Genomic DNA, 15,336 nt, shown 5'->3' on the forward strand with positions numbered 1-15,336 from the left:
ACCCCTGTCCAGCAGCTGTGGGTCTGAGGGTGGGTGGGGGGTGGTGGGGCTGGAGGCAAATCTGGGGAAGGCGAGTGGGGCAGCTAAAGGGCTTGGCTCTGCCTTCTCCCTGGGTGCCTGGGGCGGACCCTGACCGGCACTTTCCGGAACTGAGGGATGACGGATCGGGCACAAAGCCACCACTCACAAGCGTCACCTTCCCCTCCTGCATCCTTTGCAACCTCAGCGGATAGACCCGGTATTTGTTGACTTTATTTCTGTTAGGACTGAGCTAGGTCAGTGGTCTCGAGGGGTGGCCCAGAGGCAGCTCTCTGTTTTTATGATGATGCGTAGTGGTGGGTGCTGCTTATGGGGCCCTACTGTGTGTGAGATCGCAAGTCTCCTCTCAGCCCATTTGATGGATGGGAACGCTGAGCCCCTCAGAGGTGAGACTGGAGCCAGGTTGCCTTGACTCTAAAGCTGGTGATCTCTCTAGAGCATCCAGCGCCTGTGTTTTCTCTCCCCTGGGGGCATCCGAGCGCCACAGCCAGGACCAGGAAGTCGGGTTAGATTTCCTTGGGGAACCCCGGTTCATCTCTCCTTTCACGGAAGCCTGGGGCGGTGGAAAGAAACACCCTGGGAGTTGGGGAGACTGGGGCCACCTTGCAGGCCAGGCTGCATCACGGCCCAGCCCCTCTCTGGAGCAGCCCTCTGCTCATTTCTGCAGACACAGCCCCTCACACCTCATCACCCCTGGCGTTCCTCCGCGGGCTGGTTCTGCCTGCACCGCAGCCAGGCTGATAGACGGACCAAGGGCACCACCTGGTGGCCAGACCAGGCAGCTGCACCCGGCCGCTTTGGAGGTTTACAAAAATCATACAACAGCAGAGGGCAGCAGAGAGCCCTGAGGACGCAAACTGCACCTCTCCCTCCCCCGCCACCCCGTACCCCCTTCCCCCTCCCTGACCTGGGAGGGAGCCTTCCTGGTTCGCAGAGGGTAGGGTGTGAACGGGGAGGCACAACCATTGCAAAGCAGTGGTGTGGGAAGCACTCCAGTTGGGGGGCCGACGGGCCTGGATTCGAATCCTTTTCGCCCTCAACCTTACCTGCAGCGGCGCTACTTAGGATGTGGCCCTCTCTCTCTGTGCATGAGCAGGCAGCAAGGGGGTGGCAGGGGAGGAGGCTGGGCCAGTGACGGGAGTCCAGCCTGGTGCCCTCAGCGCCTAGGGCAGTGACTCTGAACTGTGGCTGCACGCTACAGTCACCTGGCGCTTAGGCGGTGCCTCTCGAAGCCTGGTCCTGGGCTAGCAGGATCGGCTGCGGCCGGGAACTTGGTAGGAATTCAGATTCTGGGGCTCCACCTGCACCCCCTGAGTCAGAAACGGGGGGTGGGCCCAGCACCCTCCAGATACTGGGGCTGCTTAACAAAGCCCTCCGGCACGATTCAAATATCCTAGAGTGGACAGCCATTCTTGCCCCGCCAGCATGGCTCAGGGGTTGAGCATCAACCCACGAACCAGGAGGTCACGGATCGATTCCCGGTCAGGGCACATGCCCGGGTTGCGGGCTCCATCCCCAGTGTGGGGTGTGCAGGAGGCAGCTGATCCATGATTCTCTCTCCTCATTGATGTTTCTGCCTCTCTCTCCCTCTCCCTTCCTCTCTGAAATCAATAAAAACATATTAAAAAAAGAAAGAAAGAAAAGAAAAAGAAAGCCATTCATGTTTGTGGGCCTAACGTGAGACCCAGGCACGGATGGAAATAATAGCTCTGTAGCTGGTTCTAATGGGCAGTCAGTGCTCTGGGGTGGACCCTTCTCCCCGCACATGACCCTTCCTTCAGGGGGCCAGGCTGGGTGCGGCTGCTCTCTCCGGGGTCCCCTGACCCTCAGGTGGCCCGGAAACGGAGCACCAGTCATGACACGTGGTGGGTGCTTAAGCTCCAACCGGTGCGGTGACGAGATTTCGTAGGCAGCATCTCCCAAGAATACTATGAATTGTGAAGAGTTCCCCATTTTACAGATGGAGAAACTGAGGCACGGGAGGTTCAGTAACTCGCCCTGTATCATGCCGCTGCCCAATGGCAGAGCCAGGACTCCAGCCTAGTTTTCTGGGACTCTAGCGTCTCCTGGCTCTACTCCCTACTTCACGGATAAGAGGAGGTCGCCATGGGTGACACCCGTCACATGGCCTGTGCCTTCGCTTCAGACTTCACCGTGGCCGTGACACCCACTTCAGGATGGGATGGATGGACCTCTGAGCCTGGTGCCACCCCCGGGAAATAATGCCACCTCTCTGGGCGTGGAAGCAACTGGAAAAAGGGAAGCAGTGGCAGGGGTTGGTAATTAAGTCACGCAACCCCCAGGATTCAGAATATGAAGGAAATGGACACTTGTCCCCCCCCACATCCTGGCTCAAGTCTCCGTGGCCCTCTCAGCATCACACAGACCGGGTCCCGCCCACCGTTCCCCGGCTCGGAGAGAAGAAAGGAAAAGACAAGAAGAGGACCGGGGGTGGCGTAGAGAAAATATAGAGGCGTTTTACTACCAAAGATGCATTTTCCAAGAGCAAAGGAGTTGCAGTCCTGAAGGCCCCTGTGGCCCCTGGGGGAGGGGCTGAGTCCAGCGGGCACCGCCTGGCGGGCGGCCCTCAGGGGGCGCGGATTCTCCGGGAGATCTGATAGAGCTCCATGGTTGCCCTGGCGTCTTCCACCGAGCTGTGGCCGGACAGGCTGCTCTGCAGACACACGGACAGAGTGGGGACTTGGGGACGGGCCCATGCACAGGCCTCGTGTGACCCGCCCTTCCCTGCTCACACTCCGACTTCCAGGCCCCAAGGTGGGTCGGTGGCGGGGGGGGGGTCTCCCCAGGACTCTGACACCCTGGACTCTGCAGGTGACTGGAGCAGGCCTGGCTTCCCCCGTTAGCCGTGGGACCGGGGCACGAAGGCCTGGGACCGGGACATAGCCAGGCACCTCAGCAGCATCCTGGCAACCAGTGGCCCTCAGGGCGCTCACTCCCAGATGGCACTGCAGACTTGCTACAGGACACAGAGGGGCCGGAGCAGCTCTGCAGGGCCCTCCCGGGCACCCAGGAATATGTCACCGAGAGATTCCACAGTGTCACTCGCTCAGCTGGTTGAGAAGGTGCTGTTCAGAGAACCGCTGTGCTGGCCCTTCTGTCATTGGCCCTGTGCGCCTCAAGGCTGACGGCGGAGCCCAAACCCAGCCCCATCTCCTGCTTCCTGCATGATCCCCGCTCCCCAGCCAAGCAGGCTGGGGCTTCTGCGGTCCCCTCCCACACCCCGTCTCCTGCCCACCCCCTCTGACAGCCGCCTTTCAGACTCGATCCAGATCTGGTCTCCTGTCCTGCCACCCACCTGCCACCATGCCCCCAGGACGCCTGCCCTGCCCTGCCTTCCACGGGACACTCCCCACTGTGTGCTGATGATCCAGGCACGGGCCGCCCTCCACGGAACCAGCAGTTCCTCCAGGACACGGCCTCGCTCACCTGAAATCCCCAGCCTCTGGGTCAGTAGGTGCGTAATCAACACCCTTCGACCCGGGAGCCCTAACAAGACACAGCCCCTTGCAAAGGTACACAGCCCCTCAGGACTGAGGGGACTCAGAGTGTCTCCGGGGCCAACTATTTGCTCTGTTGCCCCTGATGGGGTTTAAGTGTCTTGGAGGGAAGGGCCAGGCCCCCCAGACCAGACCCTCCCAGGGATGCCTCGGATGGGGCTGCCCCGAGGCCGGCTCTTTGGCCCCCAGGCTGGGAGGGGAAGGAGCGCCTCACCTGGATGCGCTTCCCCAGGAGCCGCTCGCTGAGCACGCGGAGGGAGACACGCTTGCAGCGGTGCAGGTCGGCCTGGCGCCACAGCAGCCTGTCCCTGGCCGTGTCGTAGATGGCGTACTTGCTCATGTCCTCTTTCAGGGCATCGAAGTCGTGCTTCAGGTCGTGACCCACCACCAGCTTGCCTCTCAGGAGCTGCAGGATCTGGCCAGGAAGACACACACCCCCACACGCATCACCCAGGGCCTCCAGGGTGGGTCTGGGGCCACTGGGTGCCGTCCTGAGCTGGCAAGGAAGGTGGGAGCAGCCCCTCCTTGACCTGCTGTGTGACCTTGGGCAAAGCACTGTCCCTCTCTGAACTTCAGACATATCATGTCCAAAATGAGAAGAGTGTGGACCAAATCTCTCCTCACGCTTAGCAGTGTAGGTCTGTGTTCAAGGCCCATACGATGCCTTCAGTGGTTTCAGTGCGGAGTAGCAATGCGTGAGCTTATAGAAAAGTATCTATCCGTCTCTGTCGTCGGTTCCTGACCGAGAGCCCCTGAAACCCTTGGGCTTTCCTGGGCGACAGGTGTGTCTTTTCTACGGAGGCAGCTCTGGATGGGGGCTGGTCACCAGAAAGACCGAGCCGTGATTAGAAGCTTGGCCTTTTCAGCCCCTCCTCTAGTTCTCTTGAAAGGACTTCAGAACCAAAGACTGTAAATGATCGGTTAGTGTGGCTTTAAGCCAGAAGTTGATGGTTTCGTTACAGCACGTATAGAGCGACGGGGAGGGGCTGTAGCTCACGAACTCTTGCAAATGGAAAAAAATGGGAGCACCAAGAAGCGAAGCCATTTGCCCGAGGTTGCTCTGATGCTTTCCAAAAGGAGTTTGTAGATTTCATGACGCTCCTCTCCCAGCATCTGGGGTCTGACTCCCCACCGCCTCCCACAGGGGCCAGCCTGCGTGACTTCTGACTTCTCTGTGGGGCCAGTATCCCTGGGTCCCTGAGCTACCCTGAGGCCTGGGGAGACCACACAGAGACAGATGCAGGCCGGAGGAGCCCCCTGCCAGACGCCGCACCGGTGGGCGAGCACACCTGGCAATGATAACAGCCCTCGGCTCCCCCCTTCCCCCTCACCTCCCCCCCCCCACCCCCGCAAGCTGCCGCCACAGACCAGCTGTCCCCATCCGCCAAGCTCTCTCTTCTCCCATGGTGGCTCTGCAGAGCCTGCCTCTGGCCTCACAGGCCTGTCCCCTTCCTTTTCCTGGGCTGCGTTAGAGAGGAAGGGAAGGGTGAGCCGGATGCACCCCGGTGGAAGGGGCAGCTCATGGCCCTCTTGGGGCCGCCTTTGGGAGCTCGCGGACAGCCTGCATCGCTTCTTCCGTGCATAGTCCAGGACCCCAGTCTGTGCCCCAGGACGGCCGACACCCCCCCTCATCCTGCTTCTGCCATGAGTGGCCTCCTGAGACTTCACGGGGGGCCTCTGATAGGCTCTCTCTTGGAGACCAGAGGACCAATATGCCCACTTTACAGAAGAGAAAGCTGAGGCTCAGAGAGGTGAGGGGACTTGTCCACCGTCCCGTCCCAGCGCTGGAGGCATCCGCAGGCGGGGTGACCGGCCCGCCCGCCATTCTCGTGGTTTGGTTGGGGCCTTCCCTGGACGCAGCCTGCTGGGCACTGGGACCAGGGCAAGCTTGTTTGAGGAGCAAAGCTGCGAGTTCTTGATGGACAGCAGTGCCTCCTCACCCTGGGGCTCAGGGTGCCCTTGGGGCATCTCACTGAACCTGGATTCTGCATTTCTAGCAGGCGAGGGCCCAGGACCTGTGCTCAAGGAAAGGGCACTGGCCAGTGCGTAGAGAAAGCAGAGAAAGCACCCAGGCACGCGTGGGAGAGTGGGGAAGTGCGCTCAGGCTGTGGGTCACACCCCTTCCCTTGCTCACATCCTGTGTTTGCAAACAATGTGGCCTGTTTTCCTGGCTCTGGGGCTGGCTCAGGCCCAGCTCACACACAGCTCACTCACGCCCCGAGGGAGCGATCTCCCATTCCAGAGGCAGCCACGGGGGGTCCCAGATGGAGGGCCAAGTCATGGTGGGGTGCATTCCTAGGAAACTCATCACTTCCCGAGCCTGAGGGTCCCTGCGGGGTGGGGCCCAGGACTCATCATGAGACAAGTAGCGTAAGGGGGTGCGGGGGTGGACATGTAGAGGAAGGACAAGGAAGCAGGGCAAAGGGGAGAGCCACAGCCCTTCAGGACAGAAATGCTGAGCATGGGCAGGGAGAGCTGGCTGGGACGTGCTGTGTGGCCTCAGGGAGCTTAAAGAGCATCTCTGGGCTTCTGTTCCCCATGTGTAAGGTGAGCCTCCAGGGGCCAGCTGGCAGCCAGGCACCCCTGGCTTTCTGAGGCAGGGCTGGGGAGGGGAAGGGGGACCTTTTGAAGCCCAGGCAGGTGGGGAGGTACCAGCCCGAAGGACCTCAGAGCCGTGGGACCTGCCCCGAGTCAGTGTAATGAGGCAGGTGTATCACACACAGGAGGTGGAGGTGCTCAAACTCTGGGAAAGAACTGGAGAGGGGTGGGGGGAAGGGACATCGATCTGCCTGCCTTCGTTATCCTGGCACCAGGCCAGGTACTTTCCTCACCCCGTCATGCGGCCTCTCAGCAAGGGTATTTTTAGTTCCATTTTACCGAGGGTGGGGCCCAGGGATCAGAGAGGTTAAGACGCTTGCTCAGGTCACACAGCTGGCGAGTTGAGAGCTGGGATGTGCCTGAGCCTGTCACTGTGATTGTGGTTGTGATGGTCACCACCACGAAGAACGCAGGGGCTGTATTAATGTCATTCGTCTCAGAGCAGAGAGCACTCCGTGAAGGTTTCTGGAGCCAGGAAGATGGCTTCTGGAAGGCAGGGATAGTCATACCATGTGACCAACAGAGAGCAGGGCTGCAGAGCCGTGTGTACCCAGGTCACAGAGCCAGGGAGGGGCTGGCCCAGGTGTCTGCCCGTATACTCTCCTTCCACCGAGTTTCACTCTCATTCCAAGTATTTCCCAGATCAAAAGTCACCTGGTGCCTTTGTTGAACATCCAGAGGGCGGTCTCTACCCCAGAATCCACTGACTCACACAGCGGGGGAGGGGCCCTCGCCAGCATTCAGGGTGTTGTCTGCCTTGCATGAGTGTGGACATCTCTGCACTGAAGACTGTGCAGCAGCTCAGAGCTGCTGCTTCCATCATCCATTCACCTATTCCTTCATTCGTTCCTGTATCCACTCCTCCATTCCTTCATTCGCTCCTGTATCCACTCCTCCATTAGTTCCTACATCCATTCACCCATTCCTTCATTAGTTCCTGTACCCACTCCTCCATTCCTTCATTAGTTCCTGTATCCATTCACCCATTCCTTCATTAGTTCCTGTATTCACTCTTCTATTCTTTCATTGTTTCCTGTATCCATTCATTCATTCCTTCATTAGTTCCTGTATCCACTCCTCCATTCCTTCATTGGTTCCTGTATCCATTCATTCATTCCTTCATTAGTTCCTGTATCCATTAACCCATTCCTTCATTAGTTCCTGTATCCACTCTTCCATTTCTTGGTTTCTGTATCCATCCATTCATTCCTTCATTAATTCCTGTATTCATTCCTTCATTAGTTCCTGTATCCATTCCTTCATTAGTTCCTGTATCCATTCATTGATTCCTTCACTGATTCCTGTATCCATTCCTTCTTTGGTTCCTGTATCCATTCCTTCATTAGTTCCTGTATCCATTCATTGATTCCTTCACTAATTCCTGTATCCATTCCTTCTTTGGTTCCTGTATCCATTTCTCCATTTCTCCATTGGTTCCTGTGTCCATTCATCCATTCCTTCATTAGTTCCTGTACCCATTCATCCATTCCTTCATTAACGCCTGTATCCATTCTTCCATCTCGCCATTGATTTGTGTATCCATTCATCCATTCCCGACTGCCAGGACAGGTGGCTGTCAGGGCCTATAAGAATGTTGTCCTTGTGGAGGCCCAGGTCCTTTACTCTCATCTTCAGGAGGGGCCCGGTCCTCCTCTTTCCTGTCCCCTGCTTGTGTCTTCTCCCCACGAGGCAGCTGACCCTGGGGGAACCTGGATACTGAATTCGTCCTCCATCCGGCTGAGCCCATAGGCACCTGCCCAATGGCAGCCCCCCAAAAAAGCACGCCACTGAGGCGAGGGCTGCTGGGCTGGCTCCAGATGAAATAGCTTCCGGTCCACAAGCTACTGTGGCCTCACTCGTGTCCTCCTAAACCACAGTGCCCCACAGGATTCGGTTCCCTTGTTTGCAAAGTAAAAATGCAATTATCCCTCCAATCCCCATCATGGGGTAGATGCTACTCCCCATACTGGGCTAACATTAGAAGAGCATTAACTTACAGAAGTGAGTTACAAGCTATTAAAAAGTACTGTTAGTTAAAAAAAAAAGAAAGAAAAGAAAAAGGTAATTAATCTGCAGGTGAGAGCCCTGAGTCTGTGCACTAAGTTGCATTCCAAGTTGCTGTGTGTCCTTAGGCAAGTCACTGCCCCTCTCTGGACCTCAGTCTCCTCATGAGTTCCTTCTTGTGCTGACAGTTTGAATTGTGGGGACTCCTCTGGCCTGGGCCTGCCAGGATGGTAGGATTTCTAGGGGCAGGGAGGCGGGACGAGTAGAGGTTTATCTGAAGCACAGGTGGGTGGTGGCTGAGCCGTGAGAGAAGGCAGGTAGGTTGAGGCTCAGAGGAACTTAGGCCAGGGGGGCCCTGGGAGGCTGTGATCTGAGCCAGGTTTGGGGAAGTCTCTCGGGCAGCAGGGTAGGCAGCAAGCAGGCAAAAAATGAGGGCCAGAGTCTAAGGCTGCATTCTCTAGGGGAGTCAGAGAGGTGACTCAGATGAAAAGTCAAGATTCATGTCTTTTCTCCACTGGCATGTTAGTGGCCATGCTCTGTGAACTGGGCACTGAGCTAAGGCTATAGGCCATCACCGCTTCCATGCTCCCCTGTGTTGGAAGGAAACACCAGTACTCCCCTTTCTCCGGTGAGAAAACAGGCTCAGAAAGGTTCATTATCTATCTATCTATCTATCTATCTATCTATCTATCTATCTATATAGGTAATATGCAAATTGACCATAAGGGTGGAATGACCAGGAATGACTGGTTGCTGTGACGCACACTGACCACCAGGGGGCAGACATTCAATGCAGGAGCTGCCCGCTGGTGGTCATTGCTCTCCCACAGGGGGAGCTCCACTCAGCCACAAGCCGGGCTGACTGGCTGCAAGCACAGCGGCGGTGGTGGGAGCCTCGGCAGCGCTAAGGATGTCTGACTGACGGCTTAGGCCCACTCCCTGAGGTCCTAAGCCGTCAGTCGGACATCCCCTGAGGGCTCCTAGGCTGCCAGAAGGATGGCTGACTGCCACTGTAGGCCTGATCCCCCGGGGAGCAGGCCTAAACAGGCAGGTGGACATCTCTCGAGGGGTCCCAGACTGCGAGAGGGCGCAGGCCGGGCTGATGGGACCCCCCCCACCCCGAGTGCATGAATTTTCGTGCACCAGGCCTCTAGTATATACATAAAAAAGAAAGGGTCCCTCACTTGCTGAAGGTCCCACGGGCCAGTCAGTGATGGAGCAGGAAGCAGGAACCCCAGCTGTGGGTCCAAAGACCCATTTCAGAGTCCCGCCTTGCTCCTGGAGTGGCTCGGTGCCTGCTCTGGACAGGGCTTCATGCCACTCGAGAGAAGCACTGGGCCTGGCCTCACCTCCACCTGAGAACCAAAGCATTTCTGCACCAAGGCTGGACGAGGCCAAGGTGTCCCGCCTCCCAGGCCGGTGCTAAAGGCGTCCAGGGAACGGCCCGAATGTCCACGCCCAGAGGTGCCACAAGTGTGTCTTTGCTGCCTCCTGTCCCCCTGCTCCGGGCTCTTTCGCTTTCTGCTGCTCTGATGGGAGGGAGGCTGGGGAGGCGGAGGAAGGATGGGGTCCCGCTGTCCACCTGACTGCTCAGCGGGGATCTGAGTGTGGGATCCCCACTCCTCTCAGTGCCCTTGGCCTCTCGCTGGCGCCTGAACTGACCCACCTCTTCTTCTTCTTCTTCTTCTTTTTTTAAAATATATTTTTATTGACTTCAGAGAGAAACATCAATGATGAGAGGGAATCAAGATCGGCTGCCTCCTGCACGCCCCCTGCTGGGGATCGAGCCTGCAACCCGGGCATGTGCCCTGACGGGGAATCGAACCCAGGACCCTTCAGTCCGCAGGCCGATGCTCTATCCACTGAACCACACCAGCCAGGGCCTGTCCCTTCTTTATGCTGCTCTCCCCCTCTTGGTGAGTCACCTTTGGTCTCCTCTGTCCTAACATTTCCTTCTTTCCAGTCCTCTGCTACTTATGACTCAGCTCCCCCTCACCCCGCCCCCCCCCCCATAGCTGCTCCTTAGGGGCTCTGACTCTCTCCCATTGTCCTCTCTCCCTCACTCCCATCTCTCCGCCACAGCATCCCTCCCCCACCCCATTGTAGCTTTTCTGAAACTGGCTCTGATCCTGCCATGCTCTTGCTCAAGAGTCTTCAGTGGCTCCCTATGGCCCGCTCAGTTGCATGCACAAACTCCTCCCACCCCTTGCACATGCCACCAGCCTCCTGGAGTCTCTCCAGAACCACCATGATATATAGTGTCCCCCCTCCCCAGGGCTCCCCAGCACCTCTTAGCACCTCCAGGTCAGTGCTGACCTAGAGAAATAGACCGGGAGCCACATTAAATAGCCATTTACATCATCTAGTAGCCATATTGGAAAAGGTTCAAAAGAAATAGGTCAGGTTAGTTTAGATATGTTTTATTGAACCGAATAGACCAGCCGTGGGCAAACTACGGCCCGCAGGCCGGATCCGGCCCGTTTGAAATGAATAAAACTAAAAAAAAAAAAAAAGACCGTACCCTTTTATGTGATGATGTTTACTTTGAATTTATATTAGTTCACACAAACACTCCATCCATGCTTTGGTTCCGGCCCTCCGGTCCAGTTTAAGAACCCATTGTGGCCCTCGAGTCAAAAGGTTTGCCCACCCCTGGAATAGACCCAAAATACTACCATGCCAACAGGTCATCGCTATAGGAAATTACCGAGGTATTTTATGATTTTTTTTTTTAAACAAACAAGTCTTTGAAATGCAGGGTACACTCACAGCACTTGGCAGTTAAGACCAGCTGCTTTCCGGGGCTCGCCAGCCAGCTGGGGCACCCCACCCTATGGGACACACAGCCCTAGAGGTTTCGAGCCCGAGTTCGAATCTTGACCAGCCCTCCCCATTCTGTTTTCTGAATTTGGGCCCGTTATTTAGTGTTATGGGCTGAATTGTGCAAACTCTGTCCACCCCAGGCCGGCCAGATTCACTTGTTGAAATCCCTAGTTCCTCAAAACGTGGTTTATGTGGAAGTAGGATCTGTGCAGACGGAGTTAGGGGGAGCCCCAAGTCCAAATAACGGGAGCTTTGATAAAAAGGGGGAAATCCGGGGAACAGAGACACACGCGGGGAGAACACCAGGTGAACGTGAAGGCAGAGGTTGAGGTGACTGTCTACAAGCCGACGGACACCAAAGATGGCCAGCCCATGCCTGGGAGCTGGGAGAGACCTAGAAACATTCTCCCCCTCAGCCCTCAGAGAGAGCCAACCCTGGGCGCTGGCTGGGCCGCTCAGTTGGTCAGAGTGTTCAGCCCAGTACACCAAGGTTGTGGGTTCGATTTCCAGTCACATACAAGAATCAACCAGTGAGCCCTAACCGGTTTGACTCGGTGGATAGAGCGTCGGCCTGCGGACTCAAGGGTCCCAGGTTCAATTCTGGTCAAGGGCATGTACCTTGGTTGCGGGCACATCCCCAGTAGGGGGTGTGCAGGAGGCAGCTGATCAATGGTTCTCTCTCATCGATGTTTCTAACTCTCTATCCCTCTCCATTCCTCTGTAAAAAATCAATAAAATATATTTATAAAAAAGAATTAACCAATGAGTGCGTCAATAAGTAGACCAACAAATCCATCTCTCTCTCTCTCTTTCTCTCTCTCTCTCCCCTTCCTCCCTCTATTTTCCTTCCAACCTCTCTCTCAAATAAATAAATTTAAAAGAAGAAGAAGGAGCAAAACTCGACTGGCTCACACCTTTTTTTTAAAAAAAAAATTATCAGAGAGGAAGGGAGAGGGAAAGAGAGATAGAAACATCAATGATGGGAGAGAATCATTGATTGGCTGCTGCCTGCACATCCCCCCACTGGGGATCAAGCCCACAACCCAGGCATGTGCCCTTGGCTGGAATCGAACCTGGGACCCTTCAGTCCGCAGGCTGACGCTCTAGCCACTGAGCCAAACCAGCTAGGGCTGGCTCACCCCTTTTGATCTTGGACTTCTAGCCACCAGAACTATGACACGCATGTCAGAGCTGACAGGCGAACTCATTTTTTTGGTTGATTTTTCTTTGTTAAATGTGGAAGTAGGATCTGTGCACTGAGATAAGGCTTTAGGCCATTTATTTGATAAAATAAATATCAAAAATATAAGTCTGTGTTTTACTATGGTTGCAAATATCAAAACATTTCTATGTGTGACACGGCACCAGAGTTAAGTTAGGGTTTTTTAAAATGCTGACACGCCGAGCTCAAAAGGTTCGCCATCCCTGCCTTAGAGGCACCCTCCCCTGGCACTTTTCTCAGCCCCCACAAGAATCCTATGACATCGCTTCGTTGTCACCCCCGTTTTCTTCTCTGGGTGTGGAAACGGGGTGCAGAGAGGTTGACTGACCTGCCGGGATTCAGACCTGAGTTACCTCCGGGAACCCTCCTGGGAACCCACCTTGGCAGGCTGTTTGGTGAGGCATGAATGCGCTGGAGACAGAGTCAGGAAACCCTACACCAGTACGTAGTAGCTATGCGCCCTGGCTGGTGGCTCCGTTGGTGTTGGTGTTGGTGTTGGTGGGAGCGCCCTCCCGTACGCCAAAAGGTTACAGGTGTGATCCCTGGTCAGGGTGCATGCAGGAGGCAACCGATGGATGTTTCTCTCTCACCAAATTCTCTCTCTCTTGTGGACGAAAGGGGCCACATGCGGACCTGACCAGCTCAGGGGAGGCCTGCGTGGCGGTCTTGCAAAGTCAGAGACCTAAAGTCACCACAAAGGATGGTCTGAAATTACACTTAAACTAAAGCAGTGATGGTGGGCAGTTACGTCCTAGGCCGGTATCTTCCCTGAGAAGATCAACCTTTCCCTAACGGAGCCTGTCTGTCTTTTTGCATCGATGATAACACACCCTTGAAATGTCTGGGTAACTTGTAACTTCCCTTTTTCTGGAGCCCCTGGGGCACCACCAAATGTGCTGGTTGCCAGGACAGATGCCACAGATTCCTTCATTATCATGTTAATTGTTCCTGCACCCACCTAAGTATGTGTCCATCATTTTACTTTTTATCCAATCCCAGGGGTGTCTCCCTTCCCCCCTGCCCCCCTTTGCTTTATCCCACCTCCTTAATCTACCACCGATCAATTTCATGTAACCTTTGATTGCCATGTATAAATACAGATCACCCGCCATTCTCCGGAGCACTATCTCAATCCATTGAGGTTCAGCTTCCCAGCATTTGTCGACAGTTTGGGTCAGATAAACTCGCAAAAATTCTTTACAGGTTCCAATGGTTTCTTTACGTTAACAAAGTAAAGATGGAAACATTAAAAAAAATTCTCTCTCTCTCTCTCTCTCTCTTTCTCTCACCAATGAAAACATGTCCTTTGGGTGAGGATTAAAAAACAAACAATAACCCCAAACACAATAGCTACTGTGGTTTTATCTCTAGCACCTGAGCCTGGCATGGGAGGTGTGGGAAGTTGAGACAGACCTCACTTCCCTCTGTTCGACTTGGACATCCCCAAGCCCCAGCGGCGCAGAAACCAATGCGTGCATGTGTTTGCCCTTCGACACCTTCCCAGAAGTGATTAACCTGGGGCCCCCTGTGAAGTAAGTGCTTGAGTTTGTTTTCTGTTTGGTGATTCTGAGAAACAGAAAGTTAAACCTGGAGCAGCTGAAGGAGTGGGTGGATCTCAGACTGACAGCTGGCCCAGCCTGCCTGCTGCCGCAGCGGGTCTGGGAGCAAGCCCTCCCCTCGGGCCAGTGTTTAAGGACCCGGAGGGCACCCTGCCAGTGAAGGCCTCCACCCCGGACCCGCCTATATCTCCACACAGGGCTCACCGTTGGGGGCCGGCCAGGTATAGAGGAAAGAATGGGGAATTCAGACCCCCAATCAGTGTGAGGAACATCAGGTGGGACCGTAATTCATCATCACAGACCAGCAGGAGGGCCAGAAGCACAGGTGGAAGTCAGCATGGGGACACAGACAGGATGAGTAGCACAGGTCGGGGATCCCCCACTAGGGGATGGCGCCAGGGAAGTGTGTCTGTGTTGGGGCGATGGTGTCTGCAGACCCCCCGCAACCCCCCCTTGGCCCTGCTGGCACACAGCCCCTCACTCACCTCCAGCCTGGCCACGGCGAAGGGTGTGGCCTTCTCCATGTGCTGGGCCGTGACCCCGCTGACCGCGGTTCTGTAATTGGTGATCTCCCCCTCGGGCCGGATGAACTTGTCGTAGACCACGGCGCCCTTGATGTCCACGAGGCTGCACCGGGCCAAGCCGCTCTCGTTGTTGGGCCCCAGCCCCACCATCTCACAGTCCATGGCCACCACCTCCATGCTGCTTGCCATGCTTGCCCCAGACGCTCAGCTGCGCTGGAGAACAGGAGGCATTAAGGGCATCATCACCTGGGGGCCAAGTGGGGCCCAGGCATCCCCGGCCACCACCCAGCCAGCCTGAGCTCTGTGCCTTGCCCTTATCACGAACGCCACCTGGCAAAGGGAAGTTGGCCTCTTGCCACCCTGCCAGCGTCCTGGTCTGGCAGTGCCAGGGCTTTCGGTCCTGCTTGACAGACACAGGACCAGGAGGCCCCCTCCCCTGACCTGCTACCCCCGAGACAGGCCCTGACCGCCCCTCCATTCCGGCACCCACCCTCACCTGCCTGCTTCCTGTGCTCTCGTCTAGCGCCTCTGCCTGTCTGTGGCCACTTGTCAGCTGCCGAGGTCGGTCGCTCTCAGCGGTGACTCACCTCTGACTTCAAGCGGGGAATCCTGACCCCGCTGGCCTGGCGCGGCTTCGGTTTCAGGTTCGTTTTCGAGTGAGCACGTGGCCAGGTTGCTCCATCTCCTGCCGGGAGATGCAGCTCGGCCGGCGCCTGAGTCAGGGCTGGCAGAGCGGGCAGGCTCCATGTCCTGCTGCCCTGCCTCTGCCCCACCCATGTCCGCCAGCTAATCGCTCAGCTGACACCGCTGGCTGACGTGGAGGGAATGGATTGCAACATCTCGCTTTCCTTTCTCACCCTCCGCCCAGAGAGTAAACATCTCCGGGATCGGATCGGAACTCCGGGAATGTGCCCCAGCTTCTGGGCTGCTACCGGCCTCGTACTCTAGGGTTTTTGTGTTGATGGGGGGGGGGGGGGGAAGGGGCGGGGAAGTTGGCCTGAGGGACAGGGAGGCTCTTAATTGGGAAGGGCAGAAGGCGAGGGGAGAGG

At 56.3% G+C, this 15,336-nt stretch overlaps 1 protein-coding gene and 1 long non-coding RNA gene across 5 annotated transcripts in view; one reads left to right on the forward strand and one right to left on the reverse strand.

The window, feature by feature from the left end:
- The window catches only part of LOC308535748, a 1,003,266-nt gene that overhangs the window by 97,534 nt on the left and 890,396 nt on the right, over positions 1-15,336 (forward strand). The window lies entirely within an intron of this gene.
- Positions 2,492-15,087, reverse strand: ISG20 (interferon stimulated exonuclease gene 20). 4 transcript variants are annotated; one of them, XM_081114752.1, is made up of 4 exons: positions 14,784-14,841; positions 14,249-14,495; positions 3,772-3,972; positions 2,492-2,713 (listed from the first exon to the last, which is right to left on the reverse strand). In XM_081114752.1, exons 2-4 carry the CDS (start codon positions 14,474-14,476, stop codon positions 2,627-2,629), a joined length of 516 nt encoding a protein of 171 aa, XP_080970878.1. In that variant the 5' UTR covers positions 14,477-14,495; positions 14,784-14,841; the 3' UTR covers positions 2,492-2,626. The 4 variants fall into 4 exon arrangements, with proteins under 4 accessions (XP_080970878.1, XP_080970877.1, XP_080970879.1 ...); XM_081114751.1 differs by having other exon boundaries at positions 2,493-2,713; positions 14,249-14,500; positions 14,784-15,087; XM_081114753.1 differs by lacking the exon at positions 14,784-14,841 and adding an exon at positions 14,875-15,071 and having other exon boundaries at positions 2,493-2,713; positions 14,249-14,500.

This window comes from Myotis nattereri, assembly GCF_964212035.1.
Source record: "Myotis nattereri genome assembly, chromosome: 21".
Classification (NCBI taxonomy): Eukaryota; Metazoa; Chordata; class Mammalia; order Chiroptera; family Vespertilionidae; genus Myotis; species Myotis nattereri.

Excerpts from the sequence above, each read along its gene's own strand:
- ISG20 (XM_081114752.1), bottom strand. The coding sequence starts at position 14,476 with ATGGCAAGCAGCATGGAGGTGGTGGCCATGGACTGTGAGATGGTGGGG. Across the intron at positions 3,973-14,248 it reads TCGCCGTGGCCAGGCTGGAG|ATCCTGCAGCTCCTGAGAGG; the intron begins GTGAGTGAGGGG and ends CTTCCTGGCCAG. Across the intron at positions 2,714-3,771 it reads TCCTGGGGAAGCGCATCCAG|AGCAGCCTGTCCGGCCACAG; the intron begins GTGAGGCGCTCC and ends GTGTGTCTGCAG.